Genomic DNA, 18,094 nt, shown 5'->3' on the forward strand with positions numbered 1-18,094 from the left:
TAGATAGAAAATAACACTCAATGACAATTGTGGGCGCAATAGCTTTGTCTGCAAAACGGTTTAAAACTAGATTCCCGGGATGTTATCCTTGATCCATAAATCACCCGCGCTCTATATGGAGGCAGCCACCGTTCGCTCGGACAAATGCCGCTGCCCGACGTGTCATGTTTCTCCTGTCGTTTAAAATAGAAAGTTCAGCCCCGTGCCGGGGAGGCGCGGGGCTCCGCGCTCCGCTCCCATTCATTATGCAACAGTTGACACCGGAGGGAAAGGCGGCACACGCCGCTCGCCCGCGGGCTCCGGCCGCCGGGCCCCGCCTCGCCCCGGCCCCGCCGCTGCCCCCGCCGCGGCCCCGAGCGCCGGCCGGGAGGCTCCGCCCGGCCCGGGTGCGGCGAGGCCGCGGGGCCGGCAGGTGTCGGGCCCCGCTCGCCGCCGCCGGGGGAGCGCCATGTCCGCTCCTGGCGGGCCGCGTCCGCGCCGGGTTTTGCACCTTGTCCCCGGGCCTGCCTCACGGCCCGGAGCCGCCGCCGCCGCCGCTGCGGTGTTTACTGAGCGCTCCTGTCCTGATATCACTCCGCTGGCATGGAGGAGGAGGAGGTGGAGGAGGAGAGCATTTGATCATTGTGATGGTGGCAGGAGGAGCAGCAGCCAGCACGACAGAGCAAAGCGCTAGGCTGTATCAGCTCAGCGTTTGGCAGAGACTTCAGAGCGCTACTTTTTTTTTTTTTCTTTTTTTTTTTTTTTCCTCTCCAGTTCGGTCCGGATTGTTCATGTGTTTACTTCCCCCAGCCCGAGGATTTGCTATTTAGGTTCCTGTTGAAATGCAACTGAGCAGCCAAAGTACTTTGCGAACACGGTGCGGCATAAACACCAAAACTTTTTTCTAGAAGGAAAATACAATAAGCAAGCGGCTTTGCCTGTCTTTTGATGCCGTGGAGCGCGAGTGAGTGTGCCGTGTGTACCCAGCGTGTGCCTGTGCTCGGATGTGTGTGTGCGAACGTGCGTGTGAACGGGCGTGTATGTGTGTGCATGTGGAGCGGCGCGTGTTTCTCCTTATCCATGGGGAGAGAAGGCTTTTGGCAAAATCGCCGGAAATCTCATGGAATCTGTTCTGAAATAATGGATTATAAAAAAGAAAGAGGAGGAAAGGAACTGGTCTGATATCTGCTGGAGTTTGCTAACCCGAACTGCTGCTGCTCAGTTTGTTGTGCTTTTTTTGTGTGTGTGTGTGCGTGTCTGTGTGTGTCTGTTTGTGTGTGTTGGTTGTGTTGCTGGCGATAACCTTTTAGCACCTTCTCCATTTCCCTCCCCCCTTCCCTCTCTCTTTTTAATGTTTTGGAGCTTCTCGAGAGGGATTGGCTGGGGGAAAAGAGAAACATTTGCTTGGGATCGCTGTTTCCCTGATACATGATGGTGCCTCTTCCCTGCCCCCTCCCCGGTTCTCTGAAAAGTATCCCATCAGGACCCCAGAGGAGACTGTATGTGTGAAGTGTAGGATAAAAAGTTCTTCCAAAATAGTGTGCACGGGGACGAGGATGGGGGATTTCGCGGCCCCCGCTGCCGCCGCGAATGGCAGCAGTATTTGCATCAACAATAACCTGAAGAGCAGCCTCGGCGGGGCCGCTATCGGGGTTAGCAGCTCTCCCCACGGCCCTCCCGCCGCCGCTCCCGGTAACAATACCGCCGGTAGCGGCGGCATTCCCAAGCACAGCACGGTGGTGGAGCGGCTGAGGCAGCGCATCGAGGGCTGCCGGCGGCACCATGTCAACTGCGAGAGCAGGTACCAGCAAGCCCAGGCGGAGCAGCTGGAGCTGGAGCGCAGGGACACGGTGAGCCTCTACCAGCGGACCCTGGAGCAGAGGGCCAAGAAAACGGGCACCGGCGGCAGCAGCAGCAAGCAGCAGCACCAGAGCAAGCAGCAGCAAGATGCTGAGCCCGCCACGGCGGAGCAGAGGAACCACACGCTGATCATGGTAAGGGGATGCGGGCCGGGGGCGCAGGGGTGGCCGTCCGCTCCGCGTCGCTCGCCGGGATGAGCTGCAGGTCGGCCCCGTAGCTTGTCAAGGGGGAACGGGGCTCGACTCAACTTTGGCAGGGTCCCTGGCGGGACGCTTCGCAACTTCTCACCGGCTGGGGTGGAGGGAGCGGACAATTTTTCCGCCCCGTCCCCTTCGGAAGGGTAAAAGTGCTCTGGGGTAAGGGGGAAGGAGCGGTGCGAGGCGTGCGCCGTGCCGAGAGCCGGGGGAGGGTTTTGTGTGTGTGTGTGTGTGTGTGTTTCGCCGCGGCTTCTCCGTGCGGGGGGCTGGCCGCCTTTAAATCCCGCCGCGGAGGGAGCTGGAAGGCGGCTCCGCAGGCTGGGCCGGCGGCTGCAGGAAAAGTTGGGCAGGTTTCTCGCTCGGGCTGCCCCGGCGTGCAGCAGCCCGGCTCCCCACGCGAGCTGAATCGCTTCCCAAAGTTTTCTCGGGATTTAAGGAGCTCAGCGAGGAGCGGAGGGGGGGAAGGGGGCGGGGGCTGAGCCGGCACAAGCGTAGCGGCAAGTAGGAAGCGGAGTTTCCCACTGCCAGGCTGCGCCGATGAATAATGAGAGCTGCGGGGGGAGCCGGGCCCTGCGCTCCGGCAGAGCCTCATTCGCAGCCGCGGTTCCGCTGGCGCTGCCGGTGCTGCTCGTCGCGGCCGGCAGGCGGGGGCAGGCGGCGGCTCTGCCCGGGCCACACGCGTGTGTGTCCTGACGTGTCCCCGGGCGGGGCGGGGGTGCCCGGGCTCGGGGGCGGGCACCGGGCAGCCGCGGGGCGCTCCCGCCTGCCGGGGCACAATGGGCGGCGGGGAGGAGGGAGGTGCGATGGCAGCGTGCGCTTTACGAGCCTCGCACGTCCCTCCCTCTCCGGGCGGGAGGGTCCGGCAGGGCGGCAGCTGCCGCCGGCCGCCGGGGGAGGGCTCTGTGACAAAGCGGCGGGCCGCCGGTCCTGCCTGTCGCCCTGCCTCCCCTCTCCGCGACAGGAGGGAGCCTTGTGTTTCTCCGGGGCCGCGCCGAGCCTGCCCGGCCGCGGCCGCAAGTGCCGGTTCGGTGCCGGGCAGCGCTTCCCCGGCGGGCAGCCCCTTCCCCGCTGCCCCCAGCCCCGCTCCCTCACGGGGGGATCGCTTCGGCAGCGGCGAACAAAAGCCCAGCGCCAGCGCTGCCCCCGCGGGGCCGGCGGGAGGCGGGGGCGCGCACGGAGCGGGGCCGGGCGGAGCGGGGGCGCGCACGAGGCGGCGCCGGCGGGAGGCGGGAGCGCGCACGGAGCGGGGCCGGGCGGAGCGCACAAAGCGGCGGGCGGGGGCGGTGGAACGCGTGCGGTGCCCTTCGCAAACAGGAAGCAGAACGACCTCAGTGACATCTTGTTGCTTTCCTGATGTTAGCAGCGAGGCATAACCGTGTTTCTCTTCCTCCTGGCGCTCTTCCTCGGCAGCGAGGCTTTTAAACGCGCGCCCATGCACGGTACTTCCCTTACGCTTACGCCTCTCCCGGGGCAGGAACAGAGTCACTCCCCAGACCCCGTGAGCAGGGACCGTGTTTTCGTCAGCCCAGCTGCCCTCACATCCCTTTTCACACCTCCCGGGGAGAGGGGCTGGAGGCTCAGGAGACATTGTCGGAATGAGTTCTCTCCGGGCCGGCGGTGCGGTGCGCGGGGTCCCGTCCAGCTGCGGAGCGGTCCGGGTCCCTTCGGGCCTCGGCCCTTCCCCTTATTGCCAAGCCCCGGCGCTGAAGCATTAAAGCCACGAGGTTTTGATAAGCAGGTAGCTGGTCTTCCCACGAAAGCCAACGCTATAATGTGAAAGTTGTAAGAAAGTTGTAAAAAGGAAAAAGTAAAGGGAGGAAGTGCAGTTTCAGCTCTCACTGTTACTAGATCCTTTCCGGCTGGAGTAGCCTAATTAGGAAGTAGTTTATTGTGAAATTTATCACAACTCAATTCCTGGGCTATGATCTTCATGTTATTTGAATATACTCAATGTACCCTACGCCTTTAATCTTAAAAACATAAATCCTACTGCCTTATTACAAAAAAAGACCCATTTCGTTTTCTTTTTTAATACACAAATGTTGCCCAAAAAAAAATCTAGACACATCATCTGCTTTGTTTCACTTGTAAAGTGTTAATTATGATTTTTGACTAATGTCTAAGGAAACTGGGGAGCATCCATGGGAACATGAAAGCAGTACTAGCAACCCAAGAGATTACTCTTTTTAAAGCACTTGGAAATTATTTTCTTTCAGACATTAATGCTTTTTGCAGTAAAACCAAATGCAAACTCCCAAACTTCTTAGTTTCTAGCAATCATATCAGTATGGTAAGTTTAACTGTTTATGTACATCATAATTTTTATTTAGCAAAAGAATTCAACTTAATTTTTTTTAAATATTTTTTTTTACATAGAGAAAACATTAAGTAACATTTAGGGGTTTTCTCCCTTTCTTTGTTCTCTGGTAAACTCTGTTGAGAACAGTGGGTTACAGAGCTAGTTTGCTCATACACAGGCATAGACTGGCGTGTGCACAGAAATTTAAATCGTTTATAAATGTCTTTGTGGACCTTTCCCCCTTCCCTAGTTCAGCCTGGCAAAAACCAAAGTTGTTTTCTGTGATTTTGAGTTGGATTGTTAAAATGCTGTACCAGCCTGGCTTTCAGAGGAAGTATTGGGAAAACTTGCAATTCATCCAAAACTCTGCTGTTCATCTTTGGATCTGTTCCAGGAAATATCAGCACATTGGTTCTTTGGTTCTTTGTGAGCTAATCTGCTTTCTTGTTTCCTTCTTTCAGTGCGAGACTCTTCTTGGCTCTGCACCACGTTATGTGTGGGGTTCAGAGGTTGTAGGTGTGTGTATACACATACATTATATAGAGGATAAATAATATATTCAGTATGTAATAGCCAAATGCACAATAAAAACAACTGCAAATTATATCACTTATTTTTCTTATCCCTGTGACTGTTGTCCTTACCATGCATTCTTTGTCCAGTGACATGTGTAATTATCACACTGGTCTTCTAGTACACACTTACTTGCATCTGAGCTGTCTTATAAACTATGAAGAGGTTAGAGCTACTTTTCCCTATTTTAAGGCCCTTCAAGACTTTTTTTTTTAATTTAGCATTGTTGTGCTAAATTAAAAAGAAAATTTGATAGGCACTGTCTTACTCTCCGTTTCCTACTCTAAACCCAGTACTTAGGACATTGTGTTTTAAACGCCTAAACTTAAAATGTTACTTAGATCAGAGAAACTGGTGACAGAAGTCAAATAACCTATTAGATCATCTTTTCTGTTCCCCTGCTGCAGTGTGCTATGCCAATTCAGAATGAGTTAAAGTCAGAGAAGACATGGCTGGAAGCACACAGAGTTTTCCAGCCCTGCTCTTTACCCGTTCTGGGCTAAGGCCCTGCCTTCCAGGAGTTAATGATCACACTGCACTCCACCTGAGGCAAGGGGAATGGGCAGGCCACTCCTTCCAGCTCTCTCTGTGCAGGCACAGACTGACATGTCCAGAATTACACAAATCTGGTGGTATGTCTTCCTTGTTGGTAGATACTCCACCACAGAGAAGTCGTTCCTTCCTCCACCCAAGTCTCTTATTTTTGTTGAAAAAGGTATCCAGAGTGAAAAGTGGAACATCATCATTTGTCTTAGTGATTCATGGATAATGCCAGTTCTGGAACGGAGTGCCACAGAATGCTGTCAGGCTTGTGGGGAGTTTGTTGAAGCTTACACCTGCTGTATTTCATGTGTACTTGTGCATATGTTCACAAACCTGAGCACATTTCTTGTGCTCTTTCTTGTGGAGTATTGCTGTTCAACTTTACAGATGTTATGGGGTTCATCACTCATGCCATAGGAAAAGTCTGTTGCTCTGGTGTTAGGAAGATGAAAAAAGAAGATAATTTTTAGATGTTTTGTTTTGTTTTCCACAAGAAGTCAAATACTTGTAGCCCTTACTCATGCCTGATGACTAAGTAGGATTAAGCATCCCTTCAGTTAATAAGCTGTGTCTGATCTTGCTCACACAGGGGTAAAGTCAGTAGTAAATACACAACAGGGATGATACCAGAAATAAATCCCAGGCCAGCAATGCTCCTTCTCTTTCATAAGCATCATGGAAGGAGTCATTGTGTAACCCTTTTTATTTTCCTTTTCCTATACGGGTGGATCTCTGTGTCTTTCTTACTCCACAGGCCTCTCCCATTTGTTTTCTCCTTTTCCTACCAGCTGGGGCTTGGCGCGCCCGTGTGATTACTGTCCTTAGGACAAGGAGTTTTTGTGCTGACCTCCTTTTGCAGCTAGTCAGCACAATAGGTTTCAGTTTAGCAAACTGAAAGGAATGAAGAGACTCTTCACTTCAAGCACTGCTAGCCTCTGATGACCTTTAATGCTCTGATGGAAAGCGTGTCCCTTTCAAAGACACACTCGGGTTATTACAAGCCGGAGCTGGAGCAGGGCAAGTTGTATTTTGACACAGGGTATCCAGTGGTAGTGAAATCTCAGCTTCAACTTGACCAAACAGAATGTGCTGAAAATCCTGCAGTGAAATTCTAGGCATTGTTAAGTTCAGGAAGAGCAGCTTTGTCTGGAACACATCAAAAACTCGTTCTGCTAACGCAGCGCCAAAAATATTAACATGTGATTGTGTTAGGACAATTGGTTGCATTTAGATTGACCTCAGTTTACAGTAACTTGACCCAAAGCTTCAGGCTTCACCAGTAGCCTCAGGTGGTGTAAGCCGGGCTGAGGAAGTGTCTCTCCCCTTGCCTGCTCCTGCTGGGGCCGGGGTGGCTCTGCTTGGGCAGCCCGGGTCAGTGGGCAGGGTGAGCGCAGCCGCGCTCCTTCCTCCTCCTCCTCCTCCTCCTCCTCGGGTCACTGCTCAGCTGGACCACATCCATCGCTTGTTTGTCCCTCCCGCGGGGAGCACGGGCTTACAGCATCTCAGTCCTCTTGTGCAATCCAGCCCTTATCCCAGGATAAACACCTGGGACCTCTCAGTTCCACATGCTTACCTGGTGGCACACGCGGGACCTCGGGTGAGTTACACCTGGTGCCAGAGCACAGCTCCCTTCCTGAGCACGGCCACTGAAACAGGGGCAGCTGCGGGGAGCACAGCAGTCAGGGCTCACTTTTATTTAAACACTTGCACGTACAAATCACTCCAGTGTGTATAATTCACGTGAGAGATGGGCTTGAATTAGGTTTAAGAACAGGCCTGACAGCCAGTAGCTGCTGACTGGAATCCTCCAAGTGTGCTGTCTTGTGAATTGAAGTGTACAGCAGGTACAGCCTGCTGGGGGGATGCATGTGGATAAATGAAGGTGGTAGAGAATGTAATCATGCCCCCCAAAGAGCTGCAGCTGAACCAATTACTAAAGATTAGGAGCAGGCAGGAGGTTAACAGGCACACCTGTAGCCAATAAGGACATGGTATAAAAGAGTGCACTGGTGGGATGTGGAGTTAGATGGCTGCTGCAAGGAGCAGGAACAGTCAGTGCTTGGAGGAGCTGCCTGTGAGAAGCATCAAGGAGGTGTGGAACTCTGGTGATATGGAATTCTTGCACTGTAATGATAAGAAAACCCTTGATATATAAGATAACACAGCCTCTGACCAGAGTTACCAACCTGGGATCTTGCAGGCTGTTCAGATAAGCAGTGTGCTTGTACATTCAGTGGGAATTTGGGAGCCTTGACAATTGGAAATATATATTTTCCTAGTTTGTCTAAGCTGGTGAGTCACAAAATCATGTAACTTTGCTCTTTTGCTTCCCTCTTACTTATTTTAGTTTCCCAATGTTTGTAGCTCAAAAGTCCTACAAACTGCTCCTGTTTGCTTTTTGAATACTTGAAACTCAGTTCATAGGGCTTAGGAGAAAATGTCTTTTTAAACTTGCAGTAGTTAATCAGATTGCAGCTGCTGAAATTCTGCACTTACAGGAAGAGCTGCCTTCTTTCAAGACTTCCCTCTTTCAGGCTGATTTTGTTTGCCTCCACACACCATTCAAATTGGTGAGGAGATAAGAATAATTCATTGCTTTGTTGACCTGAGAGAAGTGTGTCCACCCATAGGAACTTTGCATTTTCTGGAAGTTTGTGGAAGTGCTAAAGCTAATGCTGCAGTGCTGTTGGCAGCATAGATGATCTATTGCTGTTTGCTTGCTGTCAGTTCTCCACAACCACAGCACACAGAGAGCAGGGAGGAGGTTTGAATTTATGACTTTCAGGGAATAAACAGAAAGATCAACAGGTCAAGTATTTATTTTTCTTTTTTTTTTTTTCTGACTTTCTGTAAGGGTTTCATACAGGGCTCCGTAGTGCCCTGCAGGTTCTCAGCTCCCATCACCTGGAGGTTGGTGGAGTTGTGCCTTCACTGATGGAAGGCAGGGGCTGTGCCTCTGCCCCCTCCTGTCTTCACTGTTCTGTCTCCTGCCTACATTGCTTTTGCCATGTGCCATACAGGAACACTTCAGGTCTAATGGAACAAACCAACTTCATTTTCCTGCGCTCTTGAGATTCAGAGGAGCGATCGTTCAGTGCTGTGGTGAAGGTGGAGTTTTTCTGCATCATCTCTGCGATGCTTGTGAAAATCTCAGGCCAGTTCAGAAAGTCCTTGGTATTGTGTATCTTGGAAAAGAGCAGAGAATTGGTTTTTAACCTTGCTCTGACCCTGGGCAGCATCACAGCCAAGAAGCCAACGTGCCTATGTATGTGTGTTTGTGCCTGTACTTACACACTGGTTTTTAACTGCACTCCAAGGCAAAGTGAAAAGATTTATGATCAGTTTTGATGGTGAAAGGGGATGTAATAGTCCAACAAGTTTAAGAATCACTGATACATACCCATTTTCTATATTTGCATCCTCTTCCTCTTTCCTTTAGCTCATGTCTGATCTTCTGTGATGTTTTGGCACTTCTGCATTGTGTTTCATCTGAAGGAGGAAGGGAGGTGGCTATGGCAAATGAGATTATGGAAGAGTTCTGGAAAGTATAGGAGTTCTTTAACCATCTAAGAGAATTCCTTACATTGAGGAGGGTAGATCAGCACTTTGCCAGAAAAGAAATTGTTGTGTTCCCTGCCCCTTCTGTTTATGCAGAATATTGTGTTTCAGGCTCTCTAGCATCTGCAGAAATGACTTTAAATCTGACTGCCTCACCTCACACTGGTTGCCTTGGGATTGCTGAATGGATTGTTCCATTTCAGTTGTGATCTGTGCTGCTGTTCCTTTTTGTCTTCAGAGCTGGTGGCTGCTGTTCTGATTCCTCTGGATTGCATTCCAGTGCACAACTGAGGCAGCACAGGGAAAACTGCTATTGACAGTAAATAACCAATTTTAACCGCAGCGTTGCTATTCATTATACATATTTTAGTTGCCATCAAAGCAGGTAATGTGGCTTTGAAGGCCTTAAGGCTGTAGATTTCTGTAACTGAACGGGGGTCACATTGTTTGAAACTGACTGAAGTGTTCTGGTGTGTAATCCATGGCTGCATATGAAGCAGTGGTTTGAAATAGTTGCAGGTCCTTCTATTATTGCATGTTTCTGGGCTGAGCTTGCAGCCTTTGCCTTCCAGTAAAAGTGGAGATGTGATGCTGAGGTTGCAGTGCTCTCTCTTTCTCCCCCCACACCTAATTTATGCCAGGTAGTTTGTACACTGAAAGCTTTAAAGGCTGGATTGCTGTAATTTTGAAAATTTACCCGAGACAATTTGACTTCACATTTTTTTCGCTCCATAGGATTTTCCTGGAGCTTATTTTTTCTAACCCATTTTAATATGTATTCTACATCATGTAAAACAAAACCAAAAAAATCCCACTTATTTTTTCTCCTCCATTTCATTTACAACAAAACAAAACCACTTTATGGCCACAGAAAGGTTTACTGCCCTTCTCAGTAACACTTTTGCTGTGGAAGATGTCAGCAGTGGGTAAGGGGATTGAAGAATTGTGCATGTAGAACAGAAACGTGAAATTTTCAAAAACAGACAAAATTAATTTCGTTTTATCATTGTGATAAAGTGTCCATTTACTTACAGCCAGCCAGGGGTTCTGGGAAGTTGGGCATGGACTGTATTCTTTTCCACTTAATGGTGACTTCACATGGGCCAACCCGTTCTGGGTGTTAGGAAAGGCTTCTTTGCAGAAAGGGTGTTCAGGCATTGGATCACACTGCCCAGGGGAGTGTTGGAGTTCCCATCCCTCGAGATGTTTAAGAAATGTAGATGTGGCACTTAGGGACCTGGTTTAGTGATGGGCTTGGCCATGCTGGCTTAATGGTTGGACTCAGGACCTGAAGGTCCTTTCCAGCCCTCCAGCTGAAAGCCTGGTAGTTGTGGAGCATGGCTGGAGCTAATTTGGGAGGGAAATACTTGGACAGTTTATGGACCACTGGGCAGAACGTTATTGGAAGTGCCTTCAGGAATACTGCTATGGTTACCCTTGAGGGCAAGGGGATGGTCCAAAGTGTAAAGGATGATGAAGAGAGTATCTTTTCAATTCAATCTAGCCCAAAGAAGACATCAGCTGGCCACAGCCGAGATTTGTATCAGGTAGGTGTCCTTCCTGTGAGGAAAGAAAAAGGGAGGAGGGCTTGTGTTCATTTTTTTGTTGTTGCTGTTTGCTGATTTCCTTCTGAAAATTGATAAACTTGGTCTCTTGATAAAAGAAGGAAAAACACAGTTTTGCTTGACCTTTGCAGTGTGATGGTTGCATTTTGTTTTGGCTGCTCAAGGTGTTGTGGTCATTTTAATTCCATGGAGAACAGTAACTGGGTTAAGTAGTTATGAAAGGCCCACGTAAAAAGTTATCACCATTGTGATGTCTTGACTTGCAGATGGAACCTGAGGTGACACTGAAGCAAGGGGCTGTGTCCAAGACAGACACTCACATGTAGTTCTGTTTTCCTCTATCTGAATCCAAATCTGGGCAATACGATAATAATTGTACAATTAGTGATTAAAAAGTTCAGTGTTTTGGGTTTTTTTTGTTTGGGATTTTTTTGCTTATTTTTTGACCTACCTTCTCAGATGTTTTTTATTTCAGAATTAGCTCATTTGCTAGAATCCAAGCTGTTAGCACAATAGGTAGATAAGAACATTTGCAATATTGGTATTTCTAGTGCAGTGTGTTCCCTATGTTAAGCTTCACTAGTGGAGTAGACATTGTTTCTGGTTTGAAAATCACTTACTTTCCAAATCTGTGACTTATCTCTTGTGGGTAGTGAATGCATGGTGAAGTCACAAGGTCAAGTGAAGGGTTTGTGGGAGCAGCTTTGGACTACCTAGCTTGTCCCTAAATGTAATGGCAGGGACAAATCGTTCTGCTTGTCTCAAACAACAGTGGAATAGGTAACAAATTTTGACCAAAGTACTTCAGCTCATGGGTTTTTTCTACTTTTACCGGATGACTTTTCTTTTTTTTTAAGAGAAGATTTTTCTAAGATTTTCATCTATAAACTTAGACACTTGTAAATGTAGAATGATAACTGATAACTGAGGCCAGTAAGTGAAAAACAATGATTGAGTGATATACACTGGGCTCTGTGAGAAATGTAGCACAAACAGGCTCATGAAATATCTCATCATTTTCAGAGATGCTTTTTGTTTACAAATACACAGTTCTCACATGATTCAAGGTTTAGTATTGAACCTGAGGATGAAATGTCTTTCCTATTGTAAAGGAAGAAACTAAATGCCTCCAGTTGTACAAAACTTCTATTAAAGTGATATCAGGCATATTTGGTAAAATTAGACATCCATATTTTTTCCATGTGTGCATTTCCAATACACATTTTTTGCAAGGGTTAATTTCATAGGGTATGTTTCTTGCCTTTTAACCTCGGTTTGATGAGGTGGGGGTTTTGTGAAGTGGCAAGTGTTTTTCTACAGTGGCTTTTGGTTGGCTGGTTTTGTGCTTTGGAAGGAGAAGCAAGGTGGTGCTTCAGAAATGCAGACACCTGAGGGAGCAGATGGGAGGTCAGGAAAAAAGTGTGGGATGGATGAATGGAGCACAGACTGGGGCAGACAGAGGGGAGCTAAGCAGACATCAGCTGCAATAGAAGGACAGAAATATGTAAGAGGTTGTTGGATTTGTGGAACCAGTCTGAAGGGCAGAACTTTGCTCCTGCCCATGCACTTGGGCTGCACGCAGTCAGTGAGAGCACAGGGAATTTCAGGAGCCCAGCTTTTGCCCCCTCAGGTAGCCAGAGTTTGGTGTTGGGGCATGTAACAGGGTCATGGTCAGCTGCAAACACCAGCTGAATTAGTTACTCTGCTTTTCTTGCTTTTCCAGGTCCTATGTCCATCAGAACATTACAGTGTGCTCTGCTAGCTGGTTTTCTGCACTGCTGTTAACTGGGTGGTGACCTCTGTTTGGCTCAGATTTCAGGAATCCTAAACACTTTGCAGTGACATGGCTGGTGCATATGTATGGCACTCGTTCAGCAAATGTAAGCCTGTGCACAGCAGACTTGCTCTGCTTAGTCACTTGGTGCATATTCCCTGGAAGTCAGCAGCAGCTCATGTGCAAACCCTTGCCTGGGTACTTTCCTACACATCAGTAATGGGCACTGTGGATATTTTAAATCCTTTATGTCCAAATCCTGTTGGCACATTTCTGAATTTGGTTTAGGAAGCGCTGTGGGGTTTTTTCCTCCTGATGGATTCGCTTTGTTTGGCTAAAACGAGCTGCATTTCAATGCACTTCCCCCCCATCGTGCATATGTCCACTGCTAATACAAATCAGTTTTTAGAAGTGATTGCTGTGGCAGGTAGAGGGCAACGTGTGTTTCTCAAACCAGTGGAACAGGTGGAAAGTGTTTGAGGTGGTTTGGGCACAGTGTTTGGGTGGCTGCCTGTGATCCTGTTTTCTATGGACAGGAAGAACTGCTCAGCAGTGTGCTGCAGCACACTCAGCAGCTGTGAGAGATTTCCTTTGCCTTGGGTGGCACTGTCTCGTGTTTTGGGCAGGGAAGGAATAAGCTTCCATTCCTGAGGTCAAAATGCAGCACCAAACAGCCAGGATTTCTGGAGGATTTACAGTTTAATAAGCCACAGTTATAGTCTTGTCCTCTTGTTGTCCAAGCAATCCTCTCCGTGCCTTAGTGTGTGAAGTTGGTGCTTCAGATATTTGGGGTGATTTGCATATCCTTCAACAGGTGAGCTTGAAAATCAGTGCTGGTTCTCATCAGACCTCTGTGGGCCATTACTGTCTGAGGCAGAGGAGTTGGGTTTTCCACAAGAATCAAGAGCTCCTCACAGTGTTTTGTAATATGATTTGTGTGATCCAAAATTCTGCCTTTTGCAGACTTGGATTGTTTGGGGAGATGCCAGAACAAAGTTTTATATGCCATATTTCATGTTTCAGTCATAATACTGAGATGTCAGCATTCCTCAATTAGTAATCATTGATAATATTGACATTTCAGTGAGGGTCTTTGTGTCACAGAGTTCCCTTCTTTGGTCTGCAGGGTGGCAGAAGGACGTTATGTAGCTGACCATGTATTTTCAGCACAGTGTTTTATCTGTCCAAGAAGTATCTGAGCTCAGTTTGGATAATTTGGCTTTGGCCTTGAGGTAAAGACAAAGAATGATTCGGGCACTTATTGTTGGGAGGGCATGGGAAAATCCAACCAGTGTCACACCCTGTGCAGGCTGTACCATGAGAGAGACCCTTTCCCTTCCCCTGGCACTGTGGAACTGGATGGAAGGTCTCATATTATTTTGATGTAATGTTAAGTAATAATAGTCTTATTTTCCTCTCTCATTATTGACAGCTGTGGTTCTGTGTTGCTTTTGCTGTTCTGTAAATTATCAATATGAGTCAATCTCTTGTGCTTTGTTAACGTTGTAAAGGGATTGTTTGTATAATGAGATATAAAAGGTGTCCTATGACTTCAATTTAGTTCATCTTTGAGACACAGAACATGTCAGAAAAGAGACAAATTGAAAGATGTCTGTGGTGGCAGAGGTGAAATGTTACTGGTAATATTTAGAACAAATTTGGGGGTATGTCTTGGAAAGTTGCTGCTGACAGTAACTGTGTGCTGCATACTACAGTTATGCAGTGTCTTTATCCAATACATGCATAAAGAACTATCCTAATTCCTGTAGGAAACTGAGTTTTGGCAAACTGTGGGAGAAAAAGATATTACAGAAATCCCCAACTTACTGCTTACATTTGAGCCATTTATATGGATGATTTTATTAATAACCTTTTTTCTGTCACACATCAGCACTGCCTGGCCCTGTTTTCCAGTACTCCTTATATGTAACTTTTATTTCTAAACCTGTAGAATTTAGAAAACCAGAGCTGTCATTTCTCACAGTTTAGAAAAACAGTTTGTGTATATGAAATTTCTGCAAGTCCTCTGCATCTCTGCCAGGAAAAAACCTCCCTCCCTGAAAGCTAAGAATCCACAGACTGTGAGCTATTAAAAACTAATACAGACCTTAAGAGCCACATGTCAAGTGCAAGATATCTTTGCAAGTTTAGAAGATATCAGAATCAAATGATTGTTGAAGTGTGTTGGCTGGGCCCATGACTGAAAGGAAGAAGATAAAAAACAGATTTTTTTTCCTCTTATTTTTTCTTTTGTCTTTTTTCTCTTTTTCCCTTATTTCCTTGTTTCTTTCTTCTTGTTGCTTGTTTTGTTTTCTTTCTTCCTCCCTCCTTTCTTCCTTCCCTCTTTCTTTCCCCACCTTTTCTCCTCCCAGCTTTCTTCCCCCACTTTTTCTTTTTCCCTTTTATTTTTCTTTCTTTGACAGGGGTTCGTGTCAGTCCTTCAAGGGGCAGAGACACAAATCTTCTGCATTTTTACTGTTTATGAGTGTTATTTTGTACACCTGATGTAAAAGCACATAAATTCCTCACGGTTAAACCTGTGGTACATTTCGTACATGTGTGGATATTTAAGTGCAGTCACTGTATGATTGGTTTTGCTCAGCATAGGTGGTGGCCACCGATGGTTTGTTTTTATAGGAAAAGGTACTCTCACAAGTTCCCTGACATGATAATTGTGTTCTGTTGCTCTGTCACTCTTTGCAGCAGAGGATGTTGCATTAGTTTAAGTGTCAGGGCAGAGCCACACAAGAAGCCTTTGCAGTTCAGTGGCCTCTTGCTGGAATTGCTCACAAGACAGTGTAATTAATACAGAGCGAGCCTTACAGTGACTAATGGATTTATTTATGGTAAATGTGTGTTTTGACCACTGGGACCATGCTTTTAATTTCCGTTTGTAAGGTGGAAGTTGGAAGAATTGGAGGGTTCTGACACTTCAAGAAAATTATGTGATTGGAAAAAGGCCTAATTTCCTCCAAAATCATTTTTCTGCACAGGCCTTTCATCCTGGCACAGTTAAGTTACTTTAATTCCTCCAAGGGAAGTGTGTGTGAGTGAAAGCTCACAACAAAACTCTGTTTCTGCAAGAGGGTTTTACTGGCTGCTTCAGCTCAGTGCCCCCCTATTATTGCACACTGATTTATCTCAATAATGGCTCAGTCACGTAAAGGAGATGAAGTTTCAGAACTAGGTCATCTTTAAAATTTGTTGACTTTATTCTTTCTGCTGAAGCTTCTGTCAGGTGTGGACCACTGCTTTTAAGAAAACTGAATTGTAATCTGGTCATCTCATTGAGCTGGATGTGTGGGAATGGAGAAGTGGCAAGATCTTTCCCAGGGGTGGTATGTGAAATTATTTTCATTTACTGTGATGTTAGAAATATATTCTGGCCTATACAGTAGCAAAGGCTGCAGGTTTTCCTCAGCACAGCCAAAACTATGCATGCATCTCTAATTTTAGTAGCAAATAGCCAGTGGCTTGGAAGGGCTAATTCCACACAGCCAGGAGACCCTGATGGGCAAAAATAAAATTTTCATTTCAGTGCCTATTCTCAAGGTGATGCTAGCTCTGTATTTTTGGAGTAGTTGCACCTGTGTGTGTTAGTCCAGGTAATAAGGCCACAGTGCTGACTTGTTCCCTGGTGTGCTGTTGGATCCATCTGAGCTCCTGTTTGCTGGCCAAGCTAGAGAAAAGGATTGCAGAGAGGCAGAATCTGCTGCTGCCTGACCAGGGTGTGCTGAGCTCTAGGCTCATCCCTTCACTTGTGTGATTTCAGGGTTTGGGGATTTTTTTTTTTGGACGATAAACAAGAGCTTCAGAAGATGATTATTTCCATATTTAATATTAAAAGCACTTACTACTTTAATACATTAATATGAGCAAGTACATCAGGTACATTAAAGAATTTAGCAAAACAATTATAAACGCTGAAATAAAGTCTACTCTTAAAATGCAAGTTAAGGGAAGCATTTAAGTTACTTAAACCTCTCACAAAGTAGGGTGTTGTAAGTTGGACAGTATGCAGAGCCCATTCCCACAATTAAAAAACAAAAGAAATCCTTGGCATTACTCTTGTGTGCAGGGGGAAGCCCTTGGTAATAAGCTTTGAGCTCACACGCTATCCTGGACATAAAAATAGCCATCTGTCCAGGCTGTGCAGGGCTGCAGGGAGGCTTAGGGGGCAGGAGATGTAGCACAATACTCCTGTTCACTGTGTGATGTGCTGGTCAGCAATGGCCAGAGCACTGGTGCCCTTCTGGGGCCAAAACCCAGCTGTCAGATGAATGGTGAAAATACTTTTAAAAAGATAAAAATGTGTCCCCCTTTCGTATTCCACCTCTCACATTCAGATTTTTTAATCTAATTTTTTTTCATTTGATATTTTTCTGCAATGGTTTCTTCCAATGCACATTGTTCAGTCTCTCTCGCTCACTTTGCTCAGTGGGAAAAAGATTTGACAAGAGCTTTAAAACAAACGTAGTATTTCTGCCTTAGTTTTTCCTATTTTTGGCACGGACTGATGTGTGAGGAGCGCTCACAGGTTCACTGTAGCTCTGAGCAGTTCTGCGTGGATGTTCTCCTGAGTGCCCTGCTTGTTCAGCTTCTGCCCCAGAAAGCTGCCAGAGGCAGCAAGGGAAGAATTCACTGAGTCAGAAGAAAGAACCCCAAGGTGGATTATCCTGGCAAAAGGAGCAGTTCTTGGGGTCTTCCTCAGGAACTGCTGCTATGCTTAGTGAAACAGGTTAGTCTGGTGAAAGGAAACATTTTCTGCCTTTGTTTTTTTCTGCAAACAGGAGTGATGCTGCTTTTTGCAAGCGCAAGGAGGATACAGGGAGCCTAAAATTAAGCTGTGTCTGATGATCACTACAGAGCAGTCTGAAGGGTTTCTTTCAAATTTCCCATAGCATGGGAAAAAACACTGATAGCAGCCTCCTACCCTCACATGCACTTCATCTGGGTTTTCATGTAACTCACCGACTTCAGTGGCATTAGAATAGCAAGACAAGAACTTTTGAAACAAGACATAGATATTTAGAATATCATATCCTCATGCTCCTTTTCCTCAGGGCCATAAAGAACCCTTTCTCTGCCAGGTTTTGAGGTGGTTATAGAGTCACAGAATGAGTTGGAAGGGATCTTAAAGATCATTTACTTCCAGCCCCCTTGCCACTGACAGGGAAACTTTCCACCAGACCAAGCTGCTCAAAGCCCCACCAAGCTGCTCAAAGCCCCATCCAACCTTATGCTATTGTCCTCTGGTTATTTGGAGTCTGTTCCAAAAAAGATAATTCAAAATTAACCAGGTTAAACTGATGGATGAGGGCGATTTTTTTTTTTTATATGTCAGCTGCAGTTATTCTTTCACGAGTTGTTTGTCATATGTGTTTATTTCCTTGTCTCTGCTGAGACCCTTGTTTGGAGTGTGATTTGATTTTTTTGTTTAATAGACACACAGACACACACTCTCCACCCAAAACACTGATTTTTTCCTAGTCCTTAATCCAGATTTATGAGCCCTATTAGTAAAGTTAAAATTAATTTTCAAAACACAAATCAGATGTGAAAATAGGATAGCTTATGCCTGAACTTGTTGTCACCTGGTAAAATAATCCAAGCATTTAAAAAAAAGCAACTGAGCACCATATTTATACTGAAATTTTGAAGGAAATTGAACCAGCAATGGTTGGCATTTAGGAAGTATTCTGGAACAAGAAGGTCTTAAAATTCTGATCAAGGCAATAGAAGCCTT

The 18,094-nt window shown here is 46.6% G+C and overlaps 1 protein-coding gene across 1 annotated transcript in view; it reads left to right on the forward strand.

Annotated features, from left to right (window-relative positions):
- The first annotated feature begins 434 nt into the window (after positions 1 to 434).
- Positions 435 to 18,094, forward strand: part of MAML3 (mastermind like transcriptional coactivator 3) — a 233,542-nt gene continuing 215,882 nt past the window's right edge. Inside the window, exon 1 of the mRNA XM_030948249.1 lies at positions 435 to 1,973. Within this exon, the coding sequence (XP_030804109.1) occupies positions 1,536 to 1,973 (438 nt within the window). The 5' untranslated portion in view covers positions 435 to 1,535. The remainder of the gene's footprint in view (positions 1,974 to 18,094) is intronic.

The sequence above is a fragment of the Camarhynchus parvulus genome, chromosome 4, assembly GCF_901933205.1.
Source record: "Camarhynchus parvulus chromosome 4, STF_HiC, whole genome shotgun sequence".
NCBI classification, from domain to species: Eukaryota; Metazoa; Chordata; class Aves; order Passeriformes; family Thraupidae; genus Camarhynchus; species Camarhynchus parvulus.